This window comes from Catharus ustulatus, chromosome 6, assembly GCF_009819885.2.
Source record: "Catharus ustulatus isolate bCatUst1 chromosome 6, bCatUst1.pri.v2, whole genome shotgun sequence".
NCBI classification, from domain to species: domain Eukaryota; kingdom Metazoa; phylum Chordata; class Aves; order Passeriformes; family Turdidae; genus Catharus; species Catharus ustulatus.
Window position 1 is genome coordinate 37,823,572 of NC_046226.1, and position 15,997 is coordinate 37,839,568.

General features: G+C 42.4%; 1 protein-coding gene across 2 annotated transcripts in view; it reads right to left on the bottom strand.

Moving 5' to 3' along the window:
* Window positions 1-521: 521 nt before the first annotated feature.
* The window catches only part of LOC116997560 (cytosolic phospholipase A2 beta-like), a 30,792-nt gene continuing 15,316 nt past the window's right edge, over window positions 522-15,997 (bottom strand). For both annotated transcript variants that reach the window (XM_033062467.1, XM_033062466.1), the window contains 9 exons: window positions 15,215-15,351; window positions 14,733-14,955; window positions 13,687-13,804; window positions 12,536-12,673; window positions 11,271-11,375; window positions 10,335-10,520; window positions 7,220-7,386; window positions 6,512-6,698; window positions 522-4,085 (listed from right to left, as the gene is read on the bottom strand). In XM_033062467.1, the coding sequence (XP_032918358.1) occupies window positions 3,847-4,085; window positions 6,512-6,698; window positions 7,220-7,386; window positions 10,335-10,520; window positions 11,271-11,375; window positions 12,536-12,673; window positions 13,687-13,804; window positions 14,733-14,955; window positions 15,215-15,351 (1,500 nt within the window). In that variant the 3' untranslated portion in view covers window positions 522-3,846. The remainder of the gene's footprint in view (window positions 4,086-6,511; window positions 6,699-7,219; window positions 7,387-10,334; window positions 10,521-11,270; window positions 11,376-12,535; window positions 12,674-13,686; window positions 13,805-14,732; window positions 14,956-15,214; window positions 15,352-15,997) is intronic.

Below are 15,997 nucleotides of genomic sequence, written 5' to 3' on the forward strand. Positions count from 1 at the left end.
TTGATTCAAATCAGTCACAGGCATCCAACAGGTGAGCTCATAACTTCATTTTTTTGGCTAGTCCATATCTCCTCTGTTTACCCCAGCTGGAGTAGCTGCCTGTCATGAAAAAACAAAAAACCCAGCACATCAAAGTAATGGGAAACTGATGCATTTCATTATTGTTGATAATTTTAACTGATTAAGAAAAAAAGAACGACAAAAACAAAAAGACCAAAAACCAAAACAGCTTCAGTATTTTAAACTTACCATTTAATTGAACAAAGATGTGCCTTGGTTGTGGCTCAGTACAGCTGCCTCCTCACCCCACCTTTTGCCATTCCACTGAAGAGGGTTTTACCACAGGAGGTAGGTTTTGTTCCAGGCTTTCCATACCTTTGTAAACCAGAAGATCTTCTCCCAGATGTCTTCCATTCAGTCTTGAAACCAGTGAATGCCCTGTGAAGTTCTCAGCAGGCATTTAGCACCTGGGAATAAAACCTTGTCTTGTGTTTAAGCACATACAGACTTTCATGGGTCTGGCACTCTTTTGCAATATTTTATTTTTAATTAATATATTATTAAACAGTTAAAAGACACAAGCAAGTGATTTCTATGTAGAGCAGCTAATAGTTATAAGAGCAGTCTCATTTCCTTTGTGTTTGGCAGCAGATAGCAAGCTCTGTATTTGTGGGGATTTTTCCAGCAAAATGTTCATCAGACAGCAGTGATCTGGAGTGCATTTTGGATGAGGCTTTTGGCAGGCATGCGTTCATCTTCAGTGGTTAAGCAAACACAACACCAGACCAGCAAGACCTGGTTTAGAAGTATGGCATGTGCCTTTTTTCAGCGAGAGCCAGAGAGGCAGCTTTCTCCTGGAAGTGCCTGCTTTGCTTTGCTTGCACTCTGTCACAGCACAATGTGTGGTACTAGGCCAGGCAAGAATGGGGCCAAGGGAAAAAAAAAAGAAAAAAACCCACAACCTCTGAAGAAGAGGAACAACCACACAAAAATTTCAGAGGTCCTAAACTCCAATGTTTACCCTAAAGGGAACAAGGACCAGTCCTGAGGTCACTGATCAGCCTTATGTCAGGGAAACTACACCTTATATTCCTGTGGTTTTGCAGCAGTGCAAATCAGCATGGTCTGAACCAGAGCTCAGAGAGACAACCTGTGCCAGCCACCACTTCCCACAAGACTGCAAGGTGTAGGTCATTCCAACCTGCAGAGTCCTCCAGCAGCCTCTGTCCTCACAAACACCCTCCAGGTCCTCCTACTACACCATCAAGCCAGCAACACTCCTTCAGTGTCAGAGAATCACAGAATTGTTTAGGTTGGAAAAGATCTCTACAACCATCCAGTTCAGCTGTTAACACTGCCACATCCACCACTAAACTGTGTTCCCATGTGCCACACCCACATCATGTTATAAAAACAAAAAGGCAACCAAGATGATGCGAAAAGGCCCTCTGATGGGCAATGATACAGCCCTCACATAATTTCAGGTTCTGAAATGCAAAAATATATTTGAAAAAGCTATTATCATTTAAGGCCACAGAGGTACCCTATGGGGTGCCAAGGAAATGAAGGGGAACACGCCTGTCTGTACCTCTGGCTGCAAGATTAGACAGCAGTTCCCAGCCTGACTTTAGTGTTGGCAAAACCTCTGGTGACAGTTCTCCCAGCACCTTCCCCACCCGTAGCTCCCTCATTCCCACCCTCCTTCCCTCCCTTTTAACAGGATTTAACAGATCCCTCAGAACAGTAATTCCCCACCAGCTGCAGGTTACCTGAAAATCTTGTGGGTTTGCGGCTCCTTCACATTTTACTGGGCTTTTCTGTTTGTATTAGCAGCACTATGAATGCCCCAAGCATGCCCCAATTATTACTCTGTGGAGCATTTTAAGAGACCAAATTTTCTCAGTGTGGCTGAGCTGCCTTGCTGCTGGGTACATGCTGCCAAGGTTCACGAGGGTTACAGATTGTTCTCTACAGCCCATGAACACAACAGGGATATCTTTTTGCAGCAGCAGAGCTTTCTAGGACCAGCCAGAGGAGCATGTGCACACCCTGTGCACATGTGTGCTCAGAGCCATGTGGGCTTGTTTGTGCCACACAATACTGTGCCAGGACATGCTGCTCTCTGTGGGAAGGAACAGATCCAGCTGGACCAACTCTCAACTCAAAATGGCTCTTTAGGCTTTGTCTTTCAGCCAGTACCTGATTAGTTCTTAACTTCTCATTATCTGAATCCCAAAGTTGCATTCCAGATGTTAAGACTCCTCAGTTCTGGACGGTATTCCTTAGCTCAGCAAGTAAGCATTGCACAAGAAGCATTGCTGAGGCTTACCCATTGCAGCAGAAGCAGTATTTAGTAGATGCAGGCTTCAGACAATCAAATCTTTTCTAAATGCTCTCCCTTTGAGCTTCACCATTGCCTGCATATACCAAAACCACAGACCTCTCTTCTCTTTCTCTGTTTGATTTTGGATTTCAAGTACAACTAATTCTATATCTCAAGTAAATTTCCAACACAGAAGAAATACATAAGATTTTCCTTCGAAGTCCTGATGAATATGCTGTGTTTGGAATAAATAATACAGAAACAGGTCCAAATCCTCAGTGTGAGAAAGACTTTTTGCAAATTTCTCTGACTTCTGTGGAGCTCTGTTTTACATTGCTCAGCATCCTTCCCTATCACCTTTTGAATGTAATGGAGGGCTATAAAGATGTTCCAAGCTTCTAGCTCAGGGCAGTCTCTCACTGCATTCCAAAGCAAATGAAAACCAGGTGTCATTTCCCAAATATTTTCCACCAGCAAGGAGGAAAATGTGTGTCCTATTTTTTTAAATTTGTGCTCTATTTTATGTAGCACCTATTAAAAATTCTTTGCCTGTGATGTTAGGGATAGAAGACTGTAAAGGGAAAAAACTTCTGTGTGTGAAAACACAATGGCTCTGCACTCTGTTAGTGAGTTATATTGTCCTACATTCAGTTTACATCTGTAAGAAGAACCAGCTTACATCTCAGTCATGATCACTAAATTATGTACTTGAGTCTGTGGTAATTATTCCTCTCAAGTTTCTGCTATGAAAAACTTGTTTCAAGCTCTTGACATTTTAATCCATAAAGGCACTGCTGATATAAATCAATGCAATCACTTGTGCTTTATGAAGAACTTTTCCTCCAGCCACTGCTCAAAAGAACTCACTGCTGCTACCTTTCTCTCTCTTGAAATGTAGCTGCCCCCTTTGTGGCAGTCTGGAGCAGCATTTCTATGCCAAACTCTTGCAGGGGAATGGAAAAAAGGAGTAACTTCTAAATCAGCAAGGGGAATTGGCCAGACAGAGTGTAATTGTCCACACTGCAGTTTGGCCACTGTTCACATATACAGCCTGACTTCAAAGCTGAGCCCACCAATTCAGTGCAAATTCTAGTTGCTCAGCTTATCTGAAAATCTGGACATCACTGAATGCAAATGGCCAGGACTTGATCTGTAATGAAGTATTGAAAGGACACCGACAATGGGCTCAGGGTTGAAGGGACAGGCTCATAGAAAGAACTATCACCACCACCATACACTGTAACATCAAGGAGATCCTGGGACATTTCTGCTAACCAGAACCCTGATTTCTTAACAAGTAAGAACACATTGTGATGCTCTTTTGGGCTGAAAATGTAGAGGGGGGAAAAAGAGATAAAACAAACCCTTTTGAAAGCTAGGAGCTTCAACATGGCAAGGTAAGAAATGTACAGGTTTCCTCATTTTTCTGCAAATAATGAATACTGTGATGTGTTGTAATGTGACTGTGATGTGCTGCAGTGTGCTGCCATAGCCTTCAGTGGGGAACAGTGCAAAAACCCAGCCTATGGGTATCCAGAGTAGCTGGAGAAATTCCCAGTCCTTCTGCTTCTCCTTCGTTCTACAGCACACCTGATGGCCTGGAGGAGCCGGTCTTTGTTATTGAGGATGTTGTATTTGCTCAGGTTCACAAGTTTATCAAAATTTTCAGAGGAGTAGATTAGCCTAATGAGGTAGTATGGTGAGCAGTTATTCTCCAGATTTACTTTGCCTTCTTCCATCTCTGAGTGACCACGCTTTACCCCTGCAGAGAAAGACAAAAGCCACCACAGTGAGATGAATCTGAAGTACTATCACATAGTGTTGTGGGGAGCTGATCTACTTGGCAGTACTCACTGTTAAAAACAACCCCCAGGAAATACTACAAACCCTCTCCACAGCTTGAAAGACCCATTCCTGATCAATTTTCCCAGCTCCTCCTCCTTCCCCTCCTGCTAAAGCTCAAACCTGGAAATCCCTCAGCAGAGCTGGCAGAAATTCTTCCATTCCTCCTTGTCCTGCCCCTGCAGACATCATTCCCAGACAGCACATCCACGGGTCCACATCCTTTCCTAAACCCTGCAAGTCTGACTTTCAGACAAAGACAGACACCTGGAACACTTTTCAAAATCCATGACTGCCCCTGGATTAGTGGTGACAAGTGCACCAGCTAGAGTGAGTGGACAGCCTAGTACATACAAGTACGTACAGTGCAGTACATACAAGGAGGCCTCGTGATGCTAACCACACAGGACTGCCTGCTGCAGAGTGCACAGGGACCAGCGCATCCTACACCAAACTCCCAGAAAACTCCAACCTGGCCTCAGGCTATGCCTCTTGGAATTGGCAACATCCATATGCCCTGTTATGGCAATGTTGTTGCTTAAAAGAACCCCCTAATTGTTGCTTAAAAGGACCCCCCAATTACCTGCACCAAGGACTTTGGCAGCCTCATATTTACATTTCTACAAAATTTTTAGCTACATTTCTTTGCTGGTATTTTGCTTATCTCCTTGCAGTCTGAACCAAATATGCTCAAAACACTAATGTAATGTGAGATGACTATCAGCAGGGCTACAAAAAAAATACTGAGATGTTCCTTATGATTTCAACCAGAACCTCATGAAAAACACACAAGAATTGTGCTTGGGACACAGCAGGTTTTAGTCTAACCTAATGGCTTCTGAACAGCAAGATCTCAGGGTGCTAGGCACAGGCTACCACTAGAAGTGGATGAATTAAAAATATCCAGTGTTGCTTCACTGAGCCTCAGAGAGATGTATTATCAATGCTGTCCACATCCAGATAAAGCTGCATCTGCCTCAAGCACACAAAAGCACAGTCTGTAGCTGCTGGACTGCAAACCGGCACTTCACAGGCTGAGCCCTTCTAGACTTTAAATAGTTAAAAACAAGAAAAATAAGTACCCACATTCCACAAGATGTCTCTCATCCCCCTAGAAACAAAAAGCTCTACTGTTAAACTGGAAATCCATGAAAGCAGGTTGCCAAGGACCCCCTCCTCCAACCACCCAAATCATTTGTTGGTTGTCAGCTTGATGGATGAATCACCGACTGCTCAGAGAGATGCAGGTGAGTGTCAAAGCTCACCAGTTTGGGCCTGGAGCACAGAGAACTGGCAGCAGCTGCTCTGCAGCATCTCATCTCATTTGTTATTCAGAGAGATTTCAAAATCTTCACCTGCTTTACCTGCCACCCACTGCTCAGTGGTTGGATCTCACCACACCTTGCCATTCGGATCATTTCCAGCTTTCACTGAACAAGCCTAGCTCCCTTTACAGAGTATCTCCTCTTTTCATCCACAGAGTTTTTAAATGGATTTTCTTGATTTAGCTCTTACTGTATGTATTCACTGAGCGTCATGACCATCAGAGCAGAAAAGCACCTTTACTTTTTGCTGCTATTCCTACCCTTCCCAAATGCTCCCTCAGAGACTTCCATTTTGCTCTGGTCCCTCTCAGGACCCCTATAGAATTAAAGCTGCAAGGAGCTCGCCCCAGGCACTTGAGCAGAGATAGCTGCACATCCCAGGCTGGCCCCACATCTCTCTGCTCTGTCCCAGCTCCTACCAAGCACTAGATGGAGCCTCTCCCACCACAGCCACACATGCTCTCGCTGCCCTGGTCCCTGTGCTCAAGACTACTGTCCCTCAAGGCCTGGGAAGAACGTTCCCTATGCACCTACACCTCCCTCTCCACTACAGACAGCCTGGCTGGGGAAGGCAGGGGTGCAGGGGCCACCCTGGGGCTGGATGGCCCAGGATGGCCCAGGATGCCCAGAGCTGGATGGCCCAGGATGGCCCAGGATGGCCAGCTTCTGCTGCTAGTGCTGCTTTCCAGCCCACCAGCAGGTCTTTCAGGAGACCCTTATTTCCCTGTTCCCACAGCTCCCTGGACCTTTCTTTACTCTTCCTCTTCCCAGAAAAACCCCAGCACTCTGCATGTCTCTCTTGGCAGAACATGGTATCAGGCACAAGTGAGGAAGACCCACGGCTCTGCTAAGGGATGGTGACACGAGCCATCTGCCCCAGGCAGGGTGGCACTGAGCTGCCCAGGACTGTGTCCTCTGTGCTTTTCAAGTGGAGAACAACCAGCTCTGCTGCCAGCCATCAGTGGGCATGTAACACATACCAGGGGAGAGCACAGTGCACCGTTCTGTTGACTGCATTTACCTGGCTCCTTGAATTCCTTAAAGGTGTCATTCACCAAGGGAAAATGGATTACTATAGGTGCTCTGGGGTCCTCTGCATCTGCAAATATGTAACATTCCTTTGGGTTCTTCTCTTCTTCTGGACTTAGCTCCACTTTGGGGAATGGGATGTTTTGTATCTTGCAATATTTGTATGTCATCTCTAATTGCTGTGGGCACAGAATGTTATGGAGTTAAAGCTCTAAGAAAAGACTTCGGTTTACTCAGGTATTCTGGTAATATTATGGCATCTTAACTCATTCCCTAGAAACATTATGAAATGAATGTGTAGTCCAAAGTAGCCACAATACAAACTTTTACTTTCGACCACCCCTCAACCTAAGTCAGACAATGCCACTTATCACCCTATAATGTTTTTTACAAGCCCAAGTGAATGACCCAAAGTCACACTTAGAATTCATCATGAGAGACCAGGAGAGACACGGGCATGTCTCCAGCAAACAACTGTTACTGCAGTTCCCTGAGGATTCTAGGAAGTGTATGCTGTAATCCCCTACAGAAAAAAAAGAGCTCAACAGTTTCTGTAGTTCAGTTCTTAAAGGCAGTTTCTTTCCTTTACAATGTTATACAATGATATGTGATTAAGATTTAGACAGCCACTTACTTAAAGGTTTTAATAAGACAAGAAGAGTTTTGCTCTGCAAGGAGCAGAGTAAGTTAATCTTCTCACCTTGAACACGTGCCCCAAACCATAATCAAGGGATATAATGACATCTACATTCCTCTCTGGCTTGAAAAGTGCTGCACCACTGGTGTTGATGAAATAGCCAACATCTATCAGACAAAGATATTTCTGCAGCGGTGTCAGACTGTTAGGGAAACCGTCCAGCACAGTGTCTGAAAAACATTTTAATAGAGTTAGTGGTGCATTTTTAGGAAAGGAGGAATGAGTAGCTCTGTCTGTGCTACATGCTAAGGGCAGCTCCTTGGTTACCCTCAAGACCAGGGTCACCTCCCTCCACAACGTGAACACACAATCATGGCCTCAGGAGCACGTCCTTCAAACTGCACATCTGGGCACATCTGGGCACACCTGGCCTGCTTCCACACTCTCCAGGCACACTCACAAAGGCAGGCCAGGGAGCAGCCAGACAGAGGGCAGGTGAGACACAGACTCCACTGACCTCATAGCTGCTCTGGGGAGTCATTTTTCACAGAATACAGACTTCAACAGATTTTTTTTTCCCCCTAAGAACTGGGAAAAATGCAAACAACAAAAACAATTTCACAGTGTAGCAACACAACCAACAAATGCAGTACATCATTGCACTTTTGCATTGTTCTTTTTTTTGCTTTTGTCTTCACATGGTTAGACTCCTCTCTCAGGGTGAAAAGTCTGGCTTCAACTCTCTTTCAGTGATATCATATAAACTATCTTGGCCATGCTGTAAAAAAACACCCCATCATGCATATATCGCCTACCAACAGCTTAAAACACTGCTTGAATTAATTAAACTTCACATTAATGCCAAAAGGGGATTATACCAACTGATAAACTGAAATCTAAAGCCAGTTCCTGATAGCTGGACTTCTCTGCTAGCATCCTCACAGTTTGCCCTGCATACAACAAGTCCTCTACTGTTCCTCTAGTAGATTTTCAGTCTACTAGACTGAACAGGATACATTTTGCCATAGTTTTAAATATCAAAATAGTGGTTTAAGAGTTTTCCTCAAGCTCAAAAAACGAGGTAGCAAAGCTCATAGCAGAATATTTGAGCCTTAAATCATTGTGTTTGGGAATTTTAAGGAACCGTTGATCACAGAAATACTGTTGGTAAGTTCCAGCATTTCAATTCATTCAAACGCTCTGCTTCCTTGGCCTCATTCTGTAGTGTTGATTTAAACCATGCAGAGTAAATCTAGCTTGTTCCATAGCCTGGAATGTTTCACACCAGCTTGAAGTAATAATTTATAATTTTTCCATTCCCTCACTGTCAAGTCTTTACAAAATGTGCTTATTTTAGCATTCAAGGCTGTTGAGAATTCACAGATTCAACTGTAATAAGAGACATTTGCTTGCAGTCCCTCACAGAAGAAACAGAGCTTACTTTTTAGTTTTATTTGGCCCAGTGAACATTTTTAGATGAAATTCCATTACCCCTGTTTTCTTAAGACAGAGATGGAACTTTGCAGCATTTATTCATGGCTGTATATGTGAACTAGAAGTAGACATTTTTCTTGTGAGAATCCCTTCTTCCATCCCACATCCAAATGGAGATTTTAAAGAAATCCTGTCTCAGAAACACCCTTGGGAAGCATGAATGCTACTGTAAATTCATTATGCTAATTCCAGATTATTAGTTCAATTTCTCATCAGGAAAATTTGGCATCGGAAGTCTTGATTTAATATGTCAGACAACCTGAGCTGCAGGGAAGCATTTAAAACAAAGCTCTATTCTCAAGACTTCATCTACCACAAGACTGTCATTTCTGCTCACAAGACCTGGCATGTCCTCTTACTCCTAGAGATGGATCCATACTTGGGTTTAGCTTGATCTTATGCAGGCAACAAAAAGAAGATCAGAGACCTCCTAATTTTTCCCACTCCAAACTTTCGGTTTCCCCTTTTCCACTCTGAATTTCATGTTTTCCACATATTATACTTTATTTGTAGAATATCTACCCTGAGATAGTCATTAGTGCTCACTTCCTCAAAATCCTCCTTGAAATCTGCTTCTACCCATTTGTCTTTATAAAACTGTCAGTAAATATAAGGACATTTATGTTTTATAGCATTTACTGACTGACAGTTTCATCCTTCACCCACCTTCTGAAGCTATTTGCTCACTCCTTCTCTCCCCCACCCTTCTAATCTACATGGGTTTTTTTCCTTCTTTCATTTGTTTTCTTAGAACAGATTCTTTTAGAACACAAACTTTTTGTCTACTGAACATTTTAAAAGCAGATAGCATACTGTGGGCTCTGCCTTAATCCATAGAAATCTCTCACCATTTTCAGCAAACTGTAGGGCAAGGGCAGAGAGGCACCAAACACATTGCAACTTGCCAAAGAGAAAGGCTCAGAGAAGGCAGAGAACATGTGATTTCTTGCTGCAGTCAGATTAATCTCAATGTGGGGTCCTCCCACATTGCTACCTGTTCATGGAATAAGGATGCTGGGATTACAGGAAGGTTTCTGATGCAGAAAACCTCAGCTCTATCATCCTCCTATCACTTCAAGGTTTGTTTCATAGCTTTTGAGGTAAAACTATTGCTGTTTACTCTGCCTGGCTACAGAGCAAAGGCCACAGAAAATTGCTCTTTATACATCAATTTATGTATCTATTTAACATTTACAGTCTAAGCCTATGTGACTTTAACTTTCTGTAGATGGATTTTGTTATTTCTGTTTCTGAGGGATTAAAGAGAGGTCTCTGGATGGATAGTCCATCAGGTAGAAACACCAGACATATGGGCAACCACATGCTTGCAACTTCATCTGATCCACATAATAACCTACTATTTGAGGCTTCTGGTGTTACCTTTGTTTCTTGACCTCAAAAGATTCTGCCCTTCCTAAACCTTTTGACTGCTGTACCTATGCAGAGTGACAAACTCCTGCAGAAAAGCATTTCTTAACACAAATTACAGGTAACTTCTGGAGGTGAAAGAGCAGTCCAAGGACTAATTCATTTTAGCCTGTTACCCTAAAGAAGAAGGCACCATGAACATAGGTCCAACTCAGCCAATTTCCAAGTCCTGAAACAAATGTGAGTTTTCCAAAGTCTAAAAAACAAAATCTGAGATGTTACCTGCACAGTGCAGCTAACTCTTTGTTGCAGTTACCTTTCCATTCAATAAATTTTTTCTGATGGATATAATCCTTATGAAACTCTAAGCCTCTCAGGAAGTTATGTGACTTTCCCAGTAGTGGACGCTTGGTCATTATGTCCTGAAACATTTCATACAACTTTCCCGACAAACAAGATGGAGGCTCGATAACAGTAATGTCTTCCTCAGGAGAATGTTTTTCTGAAATAGAGAAGAAACCACAAAATAGAGAGAAAAATCCAACAGCAATCTGCCCTGCCAGACATCTCTGCTGGTTAGCTGTCCATGTTGTCTTCCTGTGAGTCCCTCTCATCCCTGTTTTTTGCAGGCTGCTGGAAAACATGTGCACATGACCCATGTCATTTACCAAAGAGATATGTAGTTTTCTTTAAAGCCAGCACAGCTTTTGTGTTTTACTCTTTCAAATGACATACTGGCTTTGTGCTTTCGCCCACAAGCCAACCTTCTCATTTGCAGCCACAGGCAGAGTCACTTAAGAGACCAGGAGGAAACTTTAAATGAAAAACATTTGTACTAATATGAAGCATGTTTCTGGGGAAAAGAGGGAGGGGAGGGAAAAGAGAAAAGAAAGAGAAAAGAAAGAGAAGAGAAGAGAAGAGAAGAGAGAAGAGAAGAGAAGAGAAGAGAAGAGAAGAGAAGAGAAGAGAAGAGAAGAGAAGAGAAGAGAAGAGAAGAGAAGAGAAGAGAAGAGAAGAGAAGAGAAGAGAAGAGAAGAGACGAGACGAGACGAGACGAGACGAGACGAGACGAGACGAGAAGAGAAGAGAAGAGAAGAGAAGAGAAGAGAAGAGAAGAGAAGAGAAGAGAAGAGAAGAGAAGAGAAGAGAAGAGAAGAGAAGAGAGAAGAGAGAAGGACAGAGCAATCATTCTCATACAGATTAAAATCATGCTGGAAGATCTGCAGTGAGGCAACACTTTGGAAACTCTTACCTATATCTACCATATCTTGGGACCATCGTTCCCAGAATTCATTTGAATTGGAGGACCAGTACAAGCCATCCAGCAAATTCCTAGTAAAGATGTTTGTCCAAAGACCTGCAAGTCAAACCACATGGGAAAAGTACTGCATGTTAACCACTGACTATTGCAAATATCCATGCTACACATTATTCGCCCACCCAACCCAACTCCATCATGACACAAGCAGCAGGTCTCAGAGAGCTCAAATATAGTGGTGGAAGCACTTCAGTGCTCTTTCTCAGGAGATAACTACACACAGAACATTCACTGCATAGTACAGAGTAACAAAACAAGAGGTATCAGTCACCCAAATTATGTTGTAGAAAATTTCCTGTGTATCTGTTAGAGAAAGTAGGCTTTGAAAGCATGGAGAAGCCATGTAAGCATAAAGGCCTTCTTTGAAATGATTTATTATTTAAACTGATCTAAGACTCTTTTTTTTTCCTTCCAGGCATGTTTTGTTTCTGTGGAGTGCAGCTGGTCCAGGTTCAAAATAGAATTGGCTCCATATGTGAGTCTGCTTTTGGAAAAGTAAGAACTATCCTTCCTCATTAAGCTCTATGCCAGGTACTTACACGAGGAACAAATTGAATATCTAGCAGACTCCACAGTGAGAGAAATATGGGGTTTTTCTCCTCTACCCTTGCTTTTGGTATCAAAACTAAAACACTTATAAGAATTTAAAATCTGCCTGGGACAGATGGGCTCCTCTGACTAGCTGTTTTTTCCCTTTCTTCACCTTTGGTGGAAAAATTGCCAAAGTAGCTGTTGGAGGCCAAAAGGCCTTCCTTCATCCTTATGAGCAGAGAAGATTAGTGACACCATCCTCAAGCCACAAAGCTCAGGGAGCTCCTACCTTTGTGGCTTGTTCTAGATGACATATTTTATTCTCAGCTCCTTCCAATTCTCCCAGTAATGCTTTGTCTAGAAATATAGCTTATGAATTTGAAGAGTTGGAGACTGATCAGGGAAGGAACACTTATTATATCCTCAACTTGCCTCTTCCACCATCTTGTTTGGTTTAGACAATGGAACAGGAGCCATGCTGCAACTTTCCCAAATCCACCCAGGAGAAAAGGGAGGACAGGAGGCAAGAAGACACACAAAGAGCAGAAGTGTACGAAATTGATTTAAGACCTAAAGCAGACGTGCTGGCAAGGAGTGTTGTGCCTGTGGCTAGCAAATATCATGCTTTCTATGATGCTGTGATTAACTACATGGCACTGTTATGTCACCTTCCAGATAGCAGATCCGAGATTCTGGCAGCCTCTTCACTCGCCTTCCCATGAAGAATTCGCTGTCAAAATACTCTGAAGGAATGGAGACTCCGTATTTTGGTATGGCCACTTCGTAAGGAGAGAAATCTGCCCACTCTACAAAGAATTTACATGAGGCATGTTTGCTGCAATAAAAATAAAAGCCCAAAACCTTCCCAAAGGATCTTGCTTGCATCAGCAGCTCTGTACTATCTGTACATTTGTACTGCAAGCTTCACAGTCTACTTCCATACAAACTGAGAGATTATTTGCAACCAATAAGAACCAACTTTTTCAACTCAGAAAAGCTCTAACACACTAGGTTCAAATGCTTAGATAGCTATTTCTATATAAAGATTCTGGGATTGCACTTGCCTCTCTAAATCAAGAGCATCAGCTGTATGTCACGCAAGAGTGGTGTGAATTGCAAGGTGTGACTGGAATGAAAGCTCTATTAATCCAAAACTGCCAGTCTACAAGGTTTAACAAAGCAGCCTGAAGACGCATCAGCATCATACTAGAAATTATCACAGTGTGGCATGGATGTGCAGTGTCCTGGCTCAAGCTGTCCTGCACAGGCATTACAGTAGAACAGTAGCTATACACCTAAACAAACATAAGGACTAATTGCTTTTCTTTCCAGTATCTACTGCTTTTAACACCTTTTGTTGAATGTGGCCTGTGTCCATTCAAAGGATGTCATATCCCACCCATGACAGCAATCATACTCCACTCCATTTTCATACCCTCTGCAGTGTCATATTTAGGAAGTGACAATTACATTTCACAGCATCCCTAGAAACTATGGAAGCATCAAAGCCATTTTATAGGCATGGCAGGAAAAGATCAGATGATTTGCCCACACTCGCAATGTCTCTTGCAAAAATAGGACTTTGCCACAGATTTTTAATTAATGTCCTGTTTATGGCTGAGGATGCTATCCCTCAGGTGTGCTCTTTGTAACCAGTACACAGCAATTCGCAAAAAAGACAAACATTTTATTAAAAGATGAACACTGAGTCAGGGCAAGCAACTGATGTATTCCCCTTCTTTTCTCCACACATACACACCTCCCTCTAAATCCTCCTTGATCCATACCCAGAATCAGAAGAAGCTCCAGGGACACTTACCTCTAAATTTGAAAGTACCAAACTTCTCCTCTTTGACATTGAGGACTGCATAGAAAGGCAGTGGGTTTTGTCCGTGCTCCAACGCCTTGCGCTGGTCTGTGAGTTTGTACTTTCTTGGCTAATCAGTGAGATAAAAACAACTCAGAAAATCTCTGTGAGAGCATAACACTGGCACAATCTACCCAAGTAAAGATTTAAAGATTGATAACAGATATTTTGCAACACAGAGGAATCTGTAAATCACATTTTTGTAAGAGAACTTTTCCTTCACATTCCTGCACTTTCCTCCCTGGTTGCCTTTTGTGTACCTAGTAACTTCTTCATTAGAATATCCAAGTGCCTTGACTGCCTGTATCCCGCAGATCTTTACTAAGCTGAGGTTAATATTCATATGATTACTCTAAATTTCAAATGTCCAACTAGAAACAGACCTTAAAAATACTACTTTTCAGGGAGGGTGGGGGGTGGGAATTCCTTAGTTCTTTCTGGAAGTTTGCCTACTGAAGTTGCTAGCTGTTTGGCATCCTAGGACAGAAGCACCTTCAAATTATTATCTACTCTGGCTACAAGATCTTCTGTCATAGTTTACAAACCACATTGGGATGCTGCCACATCTGAGGCTTCCCTTCTCCCTGGCAATTCTGTAGTAAGGCAAGCCTGGGATGGATAACATGAACAGGATAAAAGATACAAAGAGCCTCTTTCTCCCAGGAGTTTCCTTGGTTTATTTTTTCATGGCTTCCAGGGGACAAAGAGGATGTTTCCCAAAGTCTGGGGTCTTTTCTAGGGTCAGGAAAGGGGAGGGGAAACTTGGCTTCCTGCCAGTAGGATAACAGGTTAGGATCAGTCCATAGATTTACAGGGGTCACAGGAATTAAGGGACATACCATTTTTAATACATCTTGGGTACAGGGTTACAACATTGGGATGGCTCTGTCTCTTTGGATTTGTAACACACATTACATCGTGCCCTCAAAGAGTAAGGCTCTAAAGAAAGTAAGTGGCTGTTTCCCAAATGTCTCTACATTTGCAGACCGTGTACCTACCCGTTCATGTAAGAACATCTCCTGAACAAGTGACCACAGGGTTGTAAAAGATGGCACATGTCCTGCTTTTGCCCTTTCAGCAAGTTCCTTGTGGTAATACTTCAGATGGTCTACAGACATGAGGTTGAGCTTGCATTTTGTCACTTGTTCTTTTACTGCTTTAAGTGGCTCCTCCAGAGACTTCTGTGACCAGTCAGCATGTTCATACAGGTCTGCTAGGGTCCTAAGGAGCAGAAAGGTTAGCAAATCACCCATTTATTTAGATGACTCTGGAAAATTCATACATTTACACAATCGCTTTAATCAATGAAAGAGAATCAGTGAGCCTATACTGAAGTTATAATTGAGAGCCAACAGTAAGAGCTTCTCAAGGGAATTAGGTTCACTTGTTAACAATGTTAATCTTTGAAAGAGACGCATCTCTAGCTGTGTGGAAAAGCAGCCATAGTCATTCTGAATCCAATCTCATTTTGCATACGCACCACGTTGAGCCAGAAGCCCCGGTGAGGTAAGTGACACAGTCCAGCAGATTTAGCTTCTGGAGAGCTAAGAGGTGGCCAAACATAGCTGACATTGCTCTGAGACCTCCGCCTGTTGCCATAACAGCTATTACTGGGACCTGTCCAAAACACAAGTATTATCCTCAGAAAGTTACTCCCTTGCCACTTGGAAAAGTCTAATTGCAGCTCTCAGAATTTCTTCAGCAGATTCATTGGAGGACAATTAATTAAATCACCACTTAGCCAATCTTTACCAGTACCTTATTAAATTAACCTCCAGAGACTCTTAACCCCAATGCTTGGATGAGTTTGAATATGCAGTCATTTTAATCTTCCTTCCTACTTTGGCTCTCTATAATTGGAATTGAAATGATTAAGAATAGATAATGATATGATTCTATTACAAACAACAAAAAAATCGCAATAAATGCAATTAAAATGGATTAAGGAAGTTTTTTGAACTCTGATGATCCTTTGGACAGCATTCATTTAACAAATACAATTACAGTAAGAAAATAAGTTTTCCCTTAAAAAGACATTCTGGATCTTGGCAATAAAACATACTTCAGCTTGTTATAAAATGTTCTAATGTTCTTTCTTCACCAGAAAAATTTTTACTTTTTGTAAGAAGTTTTCTGAGAATGAAGAAAGAAAAAAGTATGCCTAAAAAAGTGACATTATACTGATTTAATAAGTATTTATGTAAGGTGAGTTTCCAATACTCCTGTTTTTCTGTTGGTTTGGGTTGCCTGACTAGGCTGTATC